At 38.8% G+C, this 15,549-nt stretch overlaps 1 protein-coding gene across 1 annotated transcript; it reads left to right on the forward strand.

Annotated features, from left to right (window-relative positions):
* Positions 1-7,627: 7,627 nt before the first annotated feature.
* LOC143850010 (protein LONGIFOLIA 1-like) lies at positions 7,628-15,128 on the forward strand. The gene is made up of 5 exons (XM_077359350.1): positions 7,628-8,718; positions 10,251-10,318; positions 10,483-12,546; positions 12,640-12,793; positions 14,202-15,128. Exons 1-5 carry the CDS (start codon positions 8,565-8,567, stop codon positions 14,951-14,953), a joined length of 3,192 nt encoding a protein of 1,063 aa, XP_077215465.1. The 5' UTR covers positions 7,628-8,564; the 3' UTR covers positions 14,954-15,128.
* The last annotated feature ends 421 nt before the right edge of the window (positions 15,129-15,549 follow it).

Here is a 15,549-nt window from a genome sequence, read left to right on the forward strand (position 1 = left end):
ATAGATGGGGTCCTCTCATTACGTCTGATCTACACACAGGAGAACCCATTAGAGAATGTGCCCGTCGCACTGGAAAGGGCATCAATTAGTCCTAAGAGAGGAAAGATGCTTATACCTGATTTGAATATAGAACCATCTTCAACTAACTCAACTGACTGCCTTCAAAACTTGTTGTTGGGTTTCCAAGACTGATTAGAAGAGACCCACATGATACCTAACTGGTTCCAAAGCTTTGGTAGATCATTTCCCATGTTTTTTAAAAGATATGCTTAGGTCACATGAAAGTGGTTAAAAGATACCCATTTTGAGCTTATTTCAAATGGGATGGAAGATCTTGTTTTTGTTTTCAAGAAGATATTGATATTGGCATATTGCACACAAAATGACCATTTGATGGATATGCCAACTATTACAGATTTGGTGGTTTTGGCCACACCCCATGTGTTTGGTCAAAGAAACTAAACTAAAGAGGGACTACTGACTAAATGCTCTTTTATTAAGATTGATATTGTTATTTAAGCGTGTCATGAGGTGTCATTGGTGCTTGATTAGCACACCCAAAGGATCAAACCATTACTTAATGAAGTGTTTGATCAGATATTTGAATGTGATCTGTCTCAATTGAGTCGGATTAGGATTAACTGACAAACTGATTGTGTGACTCATTGTTGGCTTGCGGACAATAAGGCTTTTCTAGTCACCGGCTGAGTCGGAGGGATGGTAGTTTTCCTGTCTTATAATTTGATCTGCATGGGTAATTAATTGCATGCCATTTCAACTCCACATGTACATTAATTTGTTATATTAGCCAAAAGGGCCATTTGGTGGATACATGGATTTTAGAATCTTGGATTTCCTCAAAATCCTAGATGGAAGATGAGAGAAGGAGACCGTCTCGTTTTCAAATTTCACGCCCTTCTTTCAGTCGAGCCAAAGAGTAGGAGATCGTCCTGTTTACAGGTTTTAGAAATCTCAGGATGAGGGAGAGATTTCTAAAACCTGGATTTCTTACTTAAAATCCAAAAAATAGTCTCCGGACACCATACAACAGCTTGATCATGAACTTTCTTTTACACTGTTTTCAAACTAAAACCTGAATTTTAAAATCTGCATATCCAAACTGGCCCCAAAGTGTTTATTTTCCATATTTTCTATCAAGAAAATATCAATCATCAGTGAAAGAAAAGCTTGTTCTTCACTTTCTCTTTATGACCATCATTTACACCTCATACGTAATGGATGTCAAACCCCTTTGGACCCAATCAACGAGAGGAAATTAAACTATCATAACATGCAACTCTTCCTTGTTTCATGGTCACACAATCTGACATACTTTTTGAAAGTCCAGTATCTATGGATATGTTATTCTGTATACAATTGTGGTTCATAGGGTATATACATATAGTGGTTTTGATGGGGATAGAATTGGTAAATCCACACCTTGACCAAAGCCACCAATTGTGAGGCAATTAATTGATTTGTTCCCTCACAATTTAACAAACAATTAGGCATTTGATCCCATCTTGTTGACTAAAACACCTCACTCAATGGTTACATTCTGCACATGATTTGGTGGGGAAGGGTCTTAGAGAATGGGTGTTGCTCCTTGAAACATGGGTTAATATGATTGGGACAGCTTGGTTGTTCTTGTCTAGTGTGCTTAGGGCAAACCCCATGTGATCTCTTCACTTTATGCATGTGGTTTTGCTTTCCTCACACAATCCACCAATCCCCATCACCTTTAAGGCCACCTTCATACATTGATAAAATATCCATATGTTTAGTTTTTCATTAGCAGCTTTCCATTAACTAATAAGTAATAGCTAAAACTTGGGATTTGCTAGGGAATTTCACGGAAAGGCATTTCACGGCTGACTTTTTCATGAGAGAACACAGCCACATAGGCTCATTTTTCAGCAGATTTTGTCTTATTCATTTAATTCATCTGAGGTGGCTGTTCTCTCGTGCAGAGGTCAGCTCCAAATGCTTTTCTGCGAAATTCCCTAGCAAAAAGTTTGAACGGATCACCAAACTGTTGGACACTTGTAGAAAAATAGGTGTGGATGCCATATAATTTTTCTCGTTTATGTGGGTGAAGTTGTACAATAGAAAAGATGTACAAAAGTACAGTGGCCCCACATGAATGGATGCTCTAAACCATTCATCTTGAAATCAAATTATTTCCCAATATCATTTTCATCAGATTCAAGAGTCACAGGGTGGAGTGACTCGGTTTCGTTCTAAAAAAAATAGTGGCTTTTGCTGCCTGGAATAAAAAGATTTGGAGAAATGGATAGAAGAGTTGGGTTTGGTGGATGCCATCTCCATCATTTCTTTCATTTTTCATTATCCGCAATGAAAAAAAAAGCATAGAAGCGCTACCGAGAAGGGATAAATGATTACATGTGGAATGATTTGGAAATTGAGACCCAGTGGAAATTGTATGGGCCTCGCGGTTTCCACCAATACTAATAGATGAGCCCTTGAACCCTCGATGAGAATTGCTAGGGTCCATCGCAAAAGGTATTTCGCAGCTGGTCTGTCACATGTTAGACCAGCCACCTCGTGAATGGAGACAACAACTTTTGTCTCCATTCATGAGGTGGGTGGTCTGACATGTGATAGACCAGCCGCGAAATAACTTTTGCGATGGATAATTCCCTTTAAAATATGGTATCGACATCTTTGTAGATGAAAATATTAATATTGCCAGTATTGGCATATACTTCAATGTGTTAGAATATCTATTTCTAGCTTGCTAGGTTGCCACACTCATATATATATTTTTTTGAAAAGTGACAAATATATATGTTATAATTCAAGTGAAAATTACAGAAGTTAGGGACCAGCAGTCCCTTACATATTTACAACGTCTGAGACAAGGGGTCTTTTCTCAGCCACAAGAGACGCCAAAAACCAAAAAATCCTGACCACTTTCCATTCATCAAGTTACATTCTTCAAGACCTAAAATCCCTTGAACAAATTACCTCTAAACCACCACCCAGGAAAAATCTAGGGTTGTCAAAAACTGTAGTACCTCTTATTGGAAGGCTACTCTTAAGATGAATATTTATGTAAGTCCGACAGGAGCCTATCAATCTCACAGGCGAAGACATCCTCATCAAGACTAATAGCTGAGAGTTCCTCATCCGATGGTTCTTTATCTCCATATGTCATTTTCCTATCAATCATAGACTCCAATCTTTGGATCCCCGACTCTTTATCTCCCTCCCACCGAAGAAGTCTCGAGTTCTTTTCATCCGCCAACACCTTGATAAAGAAATGATGCTTGTGCATGGGTGAATGAGTTTCTTTATCTCCCTCCGACCGTGCTTGTGCATGGTTCCCACAATTATTAATATTAGGGATTTACTAGGGTCCATTGCAAAAGGCATTTCGCGGCTGGTCTGTCGCATGTCAGACCAACCACCTCGTGAATGAAGACAACATCTTTTGTCTCCATTCACCGGGTGACTGGTCTAACATGCGACAGACCAGCTGCGAAATGCCTTTTGCGATGGACGCTAGCAATTCCCTTATTATTATTATTAGGGATTTGCTAGGCAATTTTGTAGAAAGCCATTTTGCGGCTGACTTTTGCATGAGAGAGTAGCCACCCTGACTAACTTTTTAGCCGATTTTGTGAAATCCATTTATTTCGTATGAGGTGGCTGTTCTCTCTGCAAAAGTCGGCCACGAAATGGCTTTCCACTGAATTGCCTAGCAAATCCCTTATTATTATTATTTATTACTATTATTATTATTATTATTAGCAGCAGCAGCAGCAGCTAGGGACTATAGCAGAAAGGCACACCTCAGGCACACCTCTGAGGAATTAAATGAATAAGACAAAATCTGCTGAAAAGTGAGCACTCACATGCAACAGCCAGCTGCGGAATGCCTTTCTGCTTGTTATTATTATAAATCTCAAAAACCATTTATTATGAAAAAAAAGGAGAGAAAAATGAATTCACAAACAGCATAGTCAACATAAACATCAGCATTGCCAGTGTTGTCTACAGACAGCACTAACATGATGTGCCAATACAATGCCTCTATTATTTTCTAATTTTCTAATTATTTAAAAATAAAAAATTTGAAGGAAAAAAGCGGGAAAATGTGACCCCACACATTATTAATATTAACAAAGGAAGTTAATATTGACAACAGATCAAGGGGCTGGTTTTACTGACATGACACCCAAATGCCAAGCAAAACCCCTAAGCCAACCCGGCTCGTGTGTTTCGTCAAGAGATGCTAAACCATTGTTTTTTGGATGGGACCAAGTCCACATGGGCCACTCTAATAATAGATCAATGCTCTTGATTTCACTAACAGTGTCCCTGTGCAGGGCCCTAAAATTGTCTGTTATAAATGATCATGAAAGCAACTGTTTGAGCAGTTGTGCTCAGACCAGGCTTGATGGATCAAGGTCCTAGGATCATCAGATATGGGGATCAATTGATCTGATGATGTGCCCCACGCAGAAGTGTGTCTGGTAAGGCTGCTTACATCTAGCCCTCCTCAGACCCCACAATGGCGGGAGCCTCGTGCAATGGGCCGCCCTGTTTGGAATTAAAAAAATACTGGCAAACAAAGCATTAATAAGATGACTTAAGGAAGCTGGGTACAGTATTTTTGCTTGTTGGCAGCCATGTGCTCTTGGAATCCTAAATCTCAACCCATTTCCTTTAATATATCCTCTAAGGCTCTGTTCACGTGTTTTCCCTGGTGTTGTTTTCCCTGGAAAACAACCTTTTTTTTCCCTCACAAGACCTTGACTAGACATAATTTCTTTATTTGATAGGTACCCTTTTCTAAATATTCGTGATGGATTTTTTTTCCGTTTATTTCTTGTAATTAAATTTCTTAATACATTTTTATTGCATTTTTTTAGAAAGCTACTAATTTGGATATGGCTAGACAATGTTTTGATAATGGGATGAATCATTTTGTTTTACACTTTTCTAGCCTACATTCGTTAGTCCTATTATCAAACCAAGGCCATTCGTCCTGATATCAAACCATGATGATTAAGCATGATATATTTTTTAGGGAAAAATACACTTAGACACTCTCTAGTTTCACACATTCAACTTAACCCCTAATGTTTAAAAAGTTACAAGTAGACCCCCTGTGGTTTCAATTTGTGTAAGGTAGACCCCTCAGTTGACGGTTCATCCTCATTGTTTGGATGATCCAAAGCGTTCATTTGATGGCCCTGACATAGATAGGGCGTGCCCAAAAAATCAGCTCCATAGGATCATCCTAACCCTTCAATCTGTGGGCGAACCGTCAAATGAGAGCGTCTACCTTACACAAATTGAAACCACAGGGGGTCTACTTGTAACTTTTTAAACATTAGGGGTTAAGTTGAATGTGTCAGAAACCACAGAGGGTCTAAGTGTATTTTTACCTAAAAAATATAGGGCGCTGATATTCCCCCCCTTTTGACGGCTTCCTAACGTTAAACGTTAGGATCTAACGTAAATGTCACTTTCCCACCATTTGACCTCTCTCTCTCTCTCTCTCTCTCTCTCCACACACGTACACAACAGAAACAGTTGGTGGGCCCAACAGAAACCGTTGGTGGAATGGTGGGCCCATCTTTGAACAACATAGGCCCCGCCCATACCACACCATAGGATAATCCAAACCGTCCATTTGATGGGCCATAAACGTAAAAGGTTGCATCCCAAAATATCATTTCCATAGGCTGATCCTAGCCCTCCGATCTAAATAGAAACTACATCTTATGCAACCTCTATAGATTGTAGGGTTGATCATCCTATGGAAATGATTTTTGAGGCACAACCTATTTACATTGTGGCCCATCAAATGAATGGTTTGGATCATTCTATGGAGTTGGTCGTAAAGTAACATTAAGGCTCGTCCACAACATAGGACGATCCAAGCCGTCCATGGTTAGGATAATTCAATGGAGTTGGTCATACAGTAACATTAAGGCCCAATCGTAGGCCCCACCGATATTTTTCAAATTGAAGCGTACAGTCCACAACATAGAATGATCCAAGCCGTCCATGGTTTGGATCATCCTATGGTGTGGTTTGTACCAATTTAGGCCCCACCCATATTTTTGAAAATGAAGTGTACTGTCCAGACCATAGGATGATCCGAGCCGTCCATTTGATGGGCCACAATGTAAATAGGTTGTGCCCCAAAAATCATTTCCGTAGGATGATCACAATCCTACAATCTATAGAAGTTGCATAGGATGTAGTTTCTACTTAGATCGGAGGGCAAGGATCAGCCTATGGAAATAATATTTTGGGACGCAACCTATTTACGTTTATGGCCCATCAAATGGACGGTTTGGATTATCCTATGGTGTGGTATGGACGGGGCCTACGTTGTTCAAAGATGGGCCACCATTCCACCAACGGTTTCTGTTGGGCCCACAAACTGTTCCTGTTGTGTGTGTGGAGAGAGAGAGAGAGAGAGAGAGAGAGAGCCCAAAATATATCATTGAAGATGTCTTTCAAGCCGTTGATTTTTAATGCCTCAATCTTGTCAGTGAGATCTTCCATGCTTTCCCTTTTTATTTCCACCCATTTTGCTTGTCTTTTCCTAGAGATAGAGAACCGCTCATGATATTTCCACCCATTTTGCTCATCTGGTCCAACAAAAACTGCATTTACACCTATTTTGTTTGTACCTTCATTGTTTTTTGTTTGAATGGTAATAAAAACATGTATGATGTAAAACTAAACATAGTTCAGCATATGAGAGGATGAATGTAAAAAAAGCCAAAAAAATAAAAATAAATTCCAATTAGAGGGCTAGTTTATTGGCACTTCTAATCCAAACCATTTAATAGTTTTCTTTGGGTCTTGCTTAGAAGCATTGGATACATAACTCTTCTTCAAAGAATATGATTCCCCTCTCACATCTTCTTTTACCTCTTTCCCATATTTTTCTAATAATGGGGTTTGTTGTAAATAGAGATTCCTTACATGTGAGTTTCTTTTTCCTTATAATCTGATAAGAAAATTGCCTGTCCTTTTATGTTTCTTTTTCATATTTCCATTTTGAAGATGGTTGTTGCTTGACGTTTTCATCTTCTCCTCAAATTCTTCCCTTGGAAAACCTTCCTTTTCAAAACTTATTTATGGGATTTATTTGAAAACAACCAAAATAATTTATTTTGATAATAAATTAGATTTTCCCTTTTTGCACTACCTTGTTTTGATAATTGCACTAACTCACCTTGTAAAAATTCAGCCAGCTGTAAGAGGTTATTACAATTTCCAATAAAGCTCTCAGGAGCAAATTAAGAAAGAAAAGACAAGGTGAATTTGTACATTTATCAAAACTTGGTAGTGCCAATACCAGTAGTCTTTTTTTTTTTTTCTTTGGTGATGAATGGCTTTTCTGATTGTCATTCTTCTAATTGAGATCAGAATCAGTGACCTTTTTGTTGATGGGTACATAGTAACTTTAAGGAATTGAGTTGAACTGTTTGGAGGAATCTTGGAATGATAATAGAAGGATTTGACAGTAGAAAAGGTATTTCGTTTTTGCAGGCTTTCCAGAACGTTAATCCACTTAGTTCTGACACCCCTCATGTGCTTATATAGCAGACAGCTGTAGACTTGCCAACATTATCAGCCCACATGGAAATGTGAGAACACACAAACCACATCTGACCCACCAAATTTTCCTCTTCCAAACTCTCACATCCATTCAACTTCCCATAAAATCTATTACTATCCTTAGATGAAAACAACCCACTCAGCTTTTTTTCATTCTTCATCAGATTCATATTCATAAGAAACCACAAAAAAAACAACCACAGCATCTTTTTAACTTTATATTTTCCTCTCTGAGGAAACCCAACCAAGCATCTCATCTTGGGTCTGCAGAACTTCTTGCATTGGTGAATGTTTGATTGTATAGAATGTGATCCTGCTATTGGTTTGACTAGTTCTTTGAAAACCCAGAAAAAAAATCTGTTGTTGGGTTGGCAGAGAAAGCAATGTTGAGTATTTCTATGGAGCCCAAGAAAGAATTCCTTGTGGGTTTGTGCAAATTTTGTTTTGGGTATTGGAGGTTTGAGACCTAGTGAAGGGATTTGAGATTTTTTGGGGTTTTAGAGAGGAAATCTCTCCTCAGAATGATATGAAAGAAACTGAACAATCAGTGTTGCTGACTTGGAATTTGTTTGAAACATATGGGCATCTTAACTGATTGTGAGAGATATGGAGGATCATGGAAAATTCAAATTATGGGCATGCAGATATCTACTGTTTATATTTGTGAAGATTTGATTTTCTACTTTTATTTAAGTTTGGATAGACCCAAATCCTGCTTTGGATAGTGCCAATTTGTGACTGCAAGATTTCCGGGAGTGATTTAATTTGGAGGGTGAATAAAACCTTGAATTATGTTTATGGGTGTGCAAATCTTAGAGAGAAAAGCTAGGGTTAGGGTATAAGGTTTCTGAGAACCCCAGCTTCTCAGTTGGGGGGTAAGGGTTTAGGAGAGATAAAATCAAAGGTGGTTTTTACTTTTTAGGTTGTGAAAATTAGGAAGAGAGGACAAGATGTCTGCGAAAATTCTAGAGGCATTAACAGATGAAAATCCAGATTTGAAGAAGCAAATTGGATGTATAACTGGGATTTTTCAGCTCTTTGATCGCCACCATTTGCTCACTGCAAAACGCCTCAATGGACAGAACCACAAGAAGCTTCCTTCAGGTACCTGTTACAGTTAACGAAATTGTGTTAGTTTATGAAGTTCTATTGCAGTACATGTTTTCTTCTTGTTTGTAAGCTTCTGGCAGAATTCCCAATCATGGTTTACTTTCTAGTTCTCCTTTGTAAATGATTATGCTATTTACTTGGTCTTATAATCTAATAGAAATGCTCTTATGTCCTGTTCGCTTAAGATTATGACAAACGATATTGTGTGCCAAACTGATTATTGGACTCAACATCATGTTGAGTCCAATAATCATGTTGAGTCCAATAATCAGTTTGGCACACAATATCGTTTGTCATGATCTTAAGGCCCTGTTCGTTTTAGATTGTGACAACCGATTGTCAAACCCAAACCTATTATTGGACACGAAATTACGTTTAATTTTGAGTCCAATAATTGGTTGGGGGCTCACAATTGGCTTCAACAATCTGAAACGAACAGGGCCTTATGGTTCCCTGGGCTTCTGATTATCTCCTTATACATCATGGACTGAACTTTTTTGATTTGCAACATGGGTACCTAAATTTATTGTTTTAAGTATCCCTGGGAGCTTTCATTTCTCAGGCATGATCAGTCGGTAGTCGGTCAATCTCTGCTTCCAAAAACAGTGCCTTTGTTACCATGCTTGTAACAGCTTCTGTAACAACCACGGATTTCTATATTAACTCCATAATATTATAAAATCTTATGCTTCTAGAGCCTGGGGTAGAATGCCTATATTTTTCATAAATAGTATGTTTGATCTTTCACTATCGACTGAAGGGGCGGATGCCTTTTTTTCTTCTTCATTTTAACATGGATCTGCTTGCTTAGTGAGACAATCTGCCGCTATTTTTTAACCCAGAATTTATCTAGGAACCTGGGCCGGCACCTTAAATTTATTAGTAGGATACGGAAGTACACGAGCGGGACCTACCGCCTTACCTTGGAAAGCGAAGCCAAAAAAAAACCCAAAAATCTCACCTGCTACAAATGTTAGAGATTACTAAGAAATCACATCTCCAGGCGCTGGTAGCCAATCTGGGAAGTTCTCTGCAAAAAGGTTTGCCACTATATCAACTAAAATGGTCCTAAATGTGAGACCAAGTTTTAGTTTGTGAATTGATGAAAACTTAGAGAACCTCAGTGCTATGACATTAAAAAAAATCATCAGAGCATCTTATTAATGCAGCCATATAGATGTTAGTATGTTACTAACTGATTGAGCCATATAGATGTTAGTATGTGACTAACTGATTGAGTTATCTTCATATTTATGTATTTAACTTTTGTTGCAAAATAGAATTCTAACATTTTACGAAGAAAATCTAGTGTCGAGTGGTGGGCACTGGTGCCTTGTTTTGCAACTGGAGTAATGAAGAAAACATCCTCAAACGTCTCATAGGAAAATGGAATTCTTATTTGAATGTGTTCATATTTCAAAGGTTGTTTCTGGACTGATTATTATTTTTATTTTGTTATCGGTCATTCCCATCGTTCATATTTCAAAGTTTGTCTCTAGACTGATTATTGATTTATTTTGTTATAGGGCGTTCCCACGTGAAAAGCGGCAATTTTGGGGCAGAGGCGGTCACATGTTCTCCACAGACATCAACAGTAAGAATTGCTTTGATTTTTCACAATAAGACGATTTTAAAAAACTGGCGAATTATCTTGCCTGGCTGAGTATTGTGTCCAAATATAGATTTTATATTAAAACGGCAAATTTTCATTTACTAAGATGAATCAAACTCAGAAACCAATGTGAATTATGATTGCAGGAAAAAAGCTTGAGGAAGAATCCAAATGAAGATCAGCGAACCTCTATCGAGTCATCCAGAGCTTCTTTATCGTCTTCATCTTGTTCTTCTTCATTTTCTTCTCTTGACTATAACAAACCAACTCAACCTGAGACACCCTTCTTCGAGCGGACCACTTTTCCCGAGAAGTCCATAAGGAATTCGCACAAGTTTCAGAATTCAGATGTCGATAACAGAACCAATAAGTATGCTATTTGCAAGGACCAAACAAACAATTCTGCTCGGTCTAGACGACCATCCCTCGATATCCGGGACATTGTCAAGGACTCCATCTACAGAGAAACACATGGACTATCAGTCAAAACCACAAGCAGAGATGAGAGGGTGAATAATGTTCTGAAGCGTAGAGACTCCCCAAGGCCTTTACATCTATCAAAATCTTTGGATGGATCATATGGAGTTACAACAAATGGAAAAGATGTTTCTCTATATTCATGTGAAGCAAAAGATGTATCTTTGTATTCAGGATCAAAGGACGCTCCTCGGTTCTCATTTGATGGGAGAGAAAGACCTCGGTCATCTTTGGATTCCAGAGACACCTGCAAATCCACCACTAAACTCAGAGAGCTCCCAAGACTGTCATTGGATAGTAGAGAATGTTCGATGAAGTCTTCCAACTTTGATTCTAAATCAAACCCGGTATTGAAGGATTTGCGAAGGAGTACTAATTCTGACCAAAAAAATTATAATAATGGAGCTATGAATCCACAAGAGTTGGAAAGTAACAAGCGACATCCTAGTGTTGTCGCAAAACTAATGGGGTTGGAAGCACTGCCCAATTCAAGCTCGGCTACTCAGGGACTGATGGGTTTGGTGAAAACTCACACTGAAGAAAGCAAGCCAGATAGAACTTCACAATCCCCAAAGCGTTCCCTCAATGATCCTGTTTTGCTACAACTAAGAAGTCCTGCCTCTATCGCGATACCTATTTCTCTTTCAAAGTTTCCCATTGAAACTGCTCCATGGAGGCAGCAGGATAGCGGGCGTCGTACTCAGAAAACAGCATTCAGAAATCGGGAAGCCAATCAACAATCACCAACTTCCCAATCTGTCTATATTGAGATAGAGAAAAGGTTGAAAGAGCTTGAGTTTCAGCAATCTAATAAAGATCTCAGAGCCCTCAAGCAGATACTGGATGCAATGCAAGCAAAGGGGCTTTTAGAGTCCAAGAAAGATGAAGATCAAGCTTCCCAAATTATGGTTCAGAAAAATTTTAGTATCCATGATCAGAATATGAGATCAGCTAACAGGCTCAATCCATTGAATAATCGCTCAATTTCTGCTCCCGTCAAAGGAAATGGTTCTACATCGGCTTTTGAATCTCCAATTGTAATTATGAAACCAGCAAAATTTCTGGATAGGCCCGGCATTCCTTCAGGTCTTCGTAAGTTTAGGACTGGGGATTATGTTGATAGTAAAAAGGTTATAGTCAATAACCGTGTGGCTACGGATGTGACTCCCAAGCTTAGTCCGAAAGAGCCTGCTAATCGGATTCTGACTTCCATGGAGAAGAAAACCAACGGCAGAAATGAGGAAAACAGTTCACAGAAACCTCAATTAAGGTCGACACAGTCTTTATCTAGGACCCAACAAATACCTAGAGAGGATTTTGGAAGTCCATCAAGGAGTTCAGGCTCTTTAAGCCCAAGGACTCAGCAGAGAAAGCTTGAGTCTGAGAAGAGATCTCGTCCTCCAATACCCTTGTCAGATTTGAGCAAGCCCAGAAGGCAATCTGTTAAGCAGCAATCAGAATCAGGTTCGCCAGGTGGCAGACAAAGATTGAGATCAGCCCGTGTGCAGCAAATTGATGACCAGTTGAGTGAGTTCAGCAATGAAACAAGAAATTCTAGTCATCAAGGGGATGAGATTTCTCTGCGGTCTGATAGCAACGTTAGCTTGGCCTCACAGACAGATATAGAAGTGACGAGTGTGGACCGATCTGTAATTAATTGTGCTTTCTTCCAGAAAGGCAGCCAGAGTCCATGTGGCAAGGTTGGCGATAACACGGTTTCGAGCTTAAGAAAGGTGTGCTTTTGCTTAGTATCCATTCATGTTTGTTCTTCATTTTCTGTTCACTTGGTTAATGGATTTGTTCTTTTTTGTTTGTTTCCCTTTCAGAAATCTCTGTCAAGTTTGAGTAAAGATAGTTTGTCAGCAGAATTCACAATGATTGGCCCCGAACAACCAAGCCCCATCTCTGTTCTTGATGCTTCATTTTACAAAGAAGATTTACTGCCTTCTCCAGTGAAGAGAATATCAAATGCTTTCAAAGGTAAGGTTTCAAACATTTTAAATGTTTATAGAATAACAAAGTGTAGGCACTTGTAGAAATTACACACTGGTTATATGACAGGAAACTAATAACATTCCCAATATCCTTTGCTTGAACAATGTGGATCGCTGATGGTCTTTAAAATCCATGCGGATATTGGGTTAAAAGGCATTCAAGTCTTATTGCAAGACATATATGGGCTTCGAACTTGAAGCATAAATGGTTTTGTGAGAAACCATAAAGGAGGACTAATCTTGGATATTGCATAAACAATCGCATAGAGTACGTAATTCCATATTATACACTTGTTCGTGATCCATGTGATTGAGATTACTAATATTTGCACACTATACATTCCATATTTGTTAGTCATCTATGTGAATGATATTATTAATATTTGTAACCATAAAATGATCATGCACCCATTAAGAGGGGTATTGATCTCTATGATTCATTATTAGGATCATATTAGACGGGATCATGATACTAAGGTATTATTCATATTAGTTTTCTATGCCAAAAGGTATAATCCAATCGGGAAAAGTTCTAAGGTTTTGCCCTTGCAGTCAATGACTGCCCAAGTGGGAGAATGTAGGAATTTTGGGCTCGCATTGATTGTGGACCCATGTACATTCTGAATTCATGAGATTACAATATGAGATTACCATGTAAACCCAAGGAAATGATTATGCAAGTATATTGGGTATTTGGTGCACCTTACCACATAAGATATGGATGCTTAGTGTAGGCTTAATGACATTAGGTTAAGGTGATTTATCAGACAAGTATGGATCTTAAAATCAAGGACAACATGGCTTAATCTGTTAAGAGTTCATGATGCGCAGAACTCTTAACAGATCTGGTCATACAAGGTATTGGTCCCCACAACTCTGCAGCAGATACACATCTAGCCCCATTGCAAGTATTGTGAAGCAAAAGAGAGGTAGTGGAAAATCTCTTCTCGTCGTACAATCTCCATCAAAAGCTTCGAGCGTCAAGCACTTTTTTGGGTTATAAATTCAGATTGTATTATAGTTATGTGTGTATGGTTTAGATCAAATAAAATATCTTAAACCATGCTTATCTAATGAACCATCTTAGCCTCATGTGATTAGGCCTACACTAACTAGCTATATCTTATTCAACTATTGTGCACTGAATACCCAATCTTCCCTCATAATTACCTCCTTGATTGGGTTTACATGGCAATCTCACATTAGTAATCTCATCAACCCGCATTGTACATGGGCCGGCAATCAATGAAAACCCAAAATTCTTACAACCCCACGACCAATATTTTCATATGGTGCTATGACATTATAAGAAGATACACTATGTGTGTAAATGTCAGTTTTCATATATACAAAATAAATAAACTCTTAGCATATCTTTGAATTTTCTTCTTCAGATGATGAGACTCGAAATCCCAATGACACTTATGGTGAAGATGGCCGGGACCTAGTGAGTCTTGACCCCTTGTCCAACAAAATGCCAGACAATTTCAGCTCTGAAATCAATCACAAGAAATTGAAGAACATTACTACAGATCACATCGCATCTATATGTCAAAACATGAGCCCCGATCACAGATATGTCTCTGAGATACTGCTAGCATCTGGTGTTCTACTCATAGACTTCACCTCCAGCCCAACACAAAGTCAGCTCCACCCATCGGGTCACCCCATCAACCCAGACTTGTTCTTCGTCCTTGAACAAACAACCAAACATGGAAATGTCGTACATTCGAAACATGACAGGGAGAAGGTCCATCGAAAGCTCATTTTTGACACAGTCAATGAAATTCTCACTAGGAAACTAGTGTTGGTGGGTCAGGTCGAGCCATGGCTCCGACCTGATAAGCTTACAAATGCTACCCAGTATCAGCTTTTGAGAGAATTGTTTTCTGAGATTGATAGGCTCCAAGCTTACGGCATGAAGAGCAGCCTTGAAGATGATGATGACTGGTTCCTATCCATCTTAAGGGATGATATGATGAATTGGGGAGAGAACTTGACAGATTTTCAGAAGGAGATGTCGGGTATGGTGTTGGATGTTGAGAGGTTGATTTTCAAGGATTTGATTGATGAGATTGTGAACATCAAGCCATTGAATCCGCGAGCCAAGCCTAGCATGCGGCGAAGGCAACTGTTTGGTAAGTAAGTGCATCTATTGTTTTTACCTCATCTCATTTTGTTTCCTTCTAAAAGTATAATTGTTGATGGATAGAATTTGTAGTTTTTTTTTTTTAAAATGTTTAAACTTGTACAAATATCTCTTTTACAACTTTAAACATGCATACTTATTTACAATAAATACATAAGTGATTGTTCTTCTCTCTTTTTTCTTTTGTGGGTTTACTTGAATTGGAGATCATCCCCCCCCCCCCGGCCTTCTTTTTTGACTTCAAAAGTGTTAAAGTCTGTCCACAATTAACGTTAAAAGGGGGGCGCACTATCCTACAGCGTGTGTGTGTGTGTGAAAATCATCTCCCTTAATCTTCTACTTTGCATGACCCGGTGGTTAAAACTCGGGGGACTCGGACGAGAACTCGGCCAAGGTAAGAGTACCAACTCGGGCAAGTCGATGATCAACAGACTTTGTAGGGCAAAACTCGGGCTCATATGGGAACTTGGACAGAGTACAACGAAGTCAACTCAGGCGAGTCTATGATTGGCTTGGAGAGTTCTCAAATTGTACATGGATGGCAAAAGTCCATTTGATTACATTAATTCACATTTTACAAGAAAAAGTACATT

This window comes from Tasmannia lanceolata, unplaced genomic scaffold (assembly GCF_043159265.1).
Source record: "Tasmannia lanceolata isolate RefF3 unplaced genomic scaffold, GAP_Taslan_0.1 ptg000018l, whole genome shotgun sequence".
In the NCBI taxonomy this organism is placed as follows: Eukaryota; Viridiplantae; Streptophyta; class Magnoliopsida; order Canellales; family Winteraceae; genus Tasmannia; species Tasmannia lanceolata.

What these genes read in the sequence shown, in the direction of transcription:
- LOC143850010 (XM_077359350.1), top strand. Translation starts at nt 8,565, where the DNA reads ATGTCTGCGAAAATTCTAGAGGCATTAACAGATGAAAATCCAGATTTG. An exon ending in CCACAAGAAGCTTCCTTCAG is followed by an intron (nt 8,719 to 10,250) that starts GTACCTGTTACA and finishes ATTTTGTTATAG; the next exon opens with GGCGTTCCCACGTGAAAAGC. An exon ending in AATATCAAATGCTTTCAAAG is followed by an intron (nt 12,794 to 14,201) that starts GTAAGGTTTCAA and finishes TTTCTTCTTCAG; the next exon opens with ATGATGAGACTCGAAATCCC.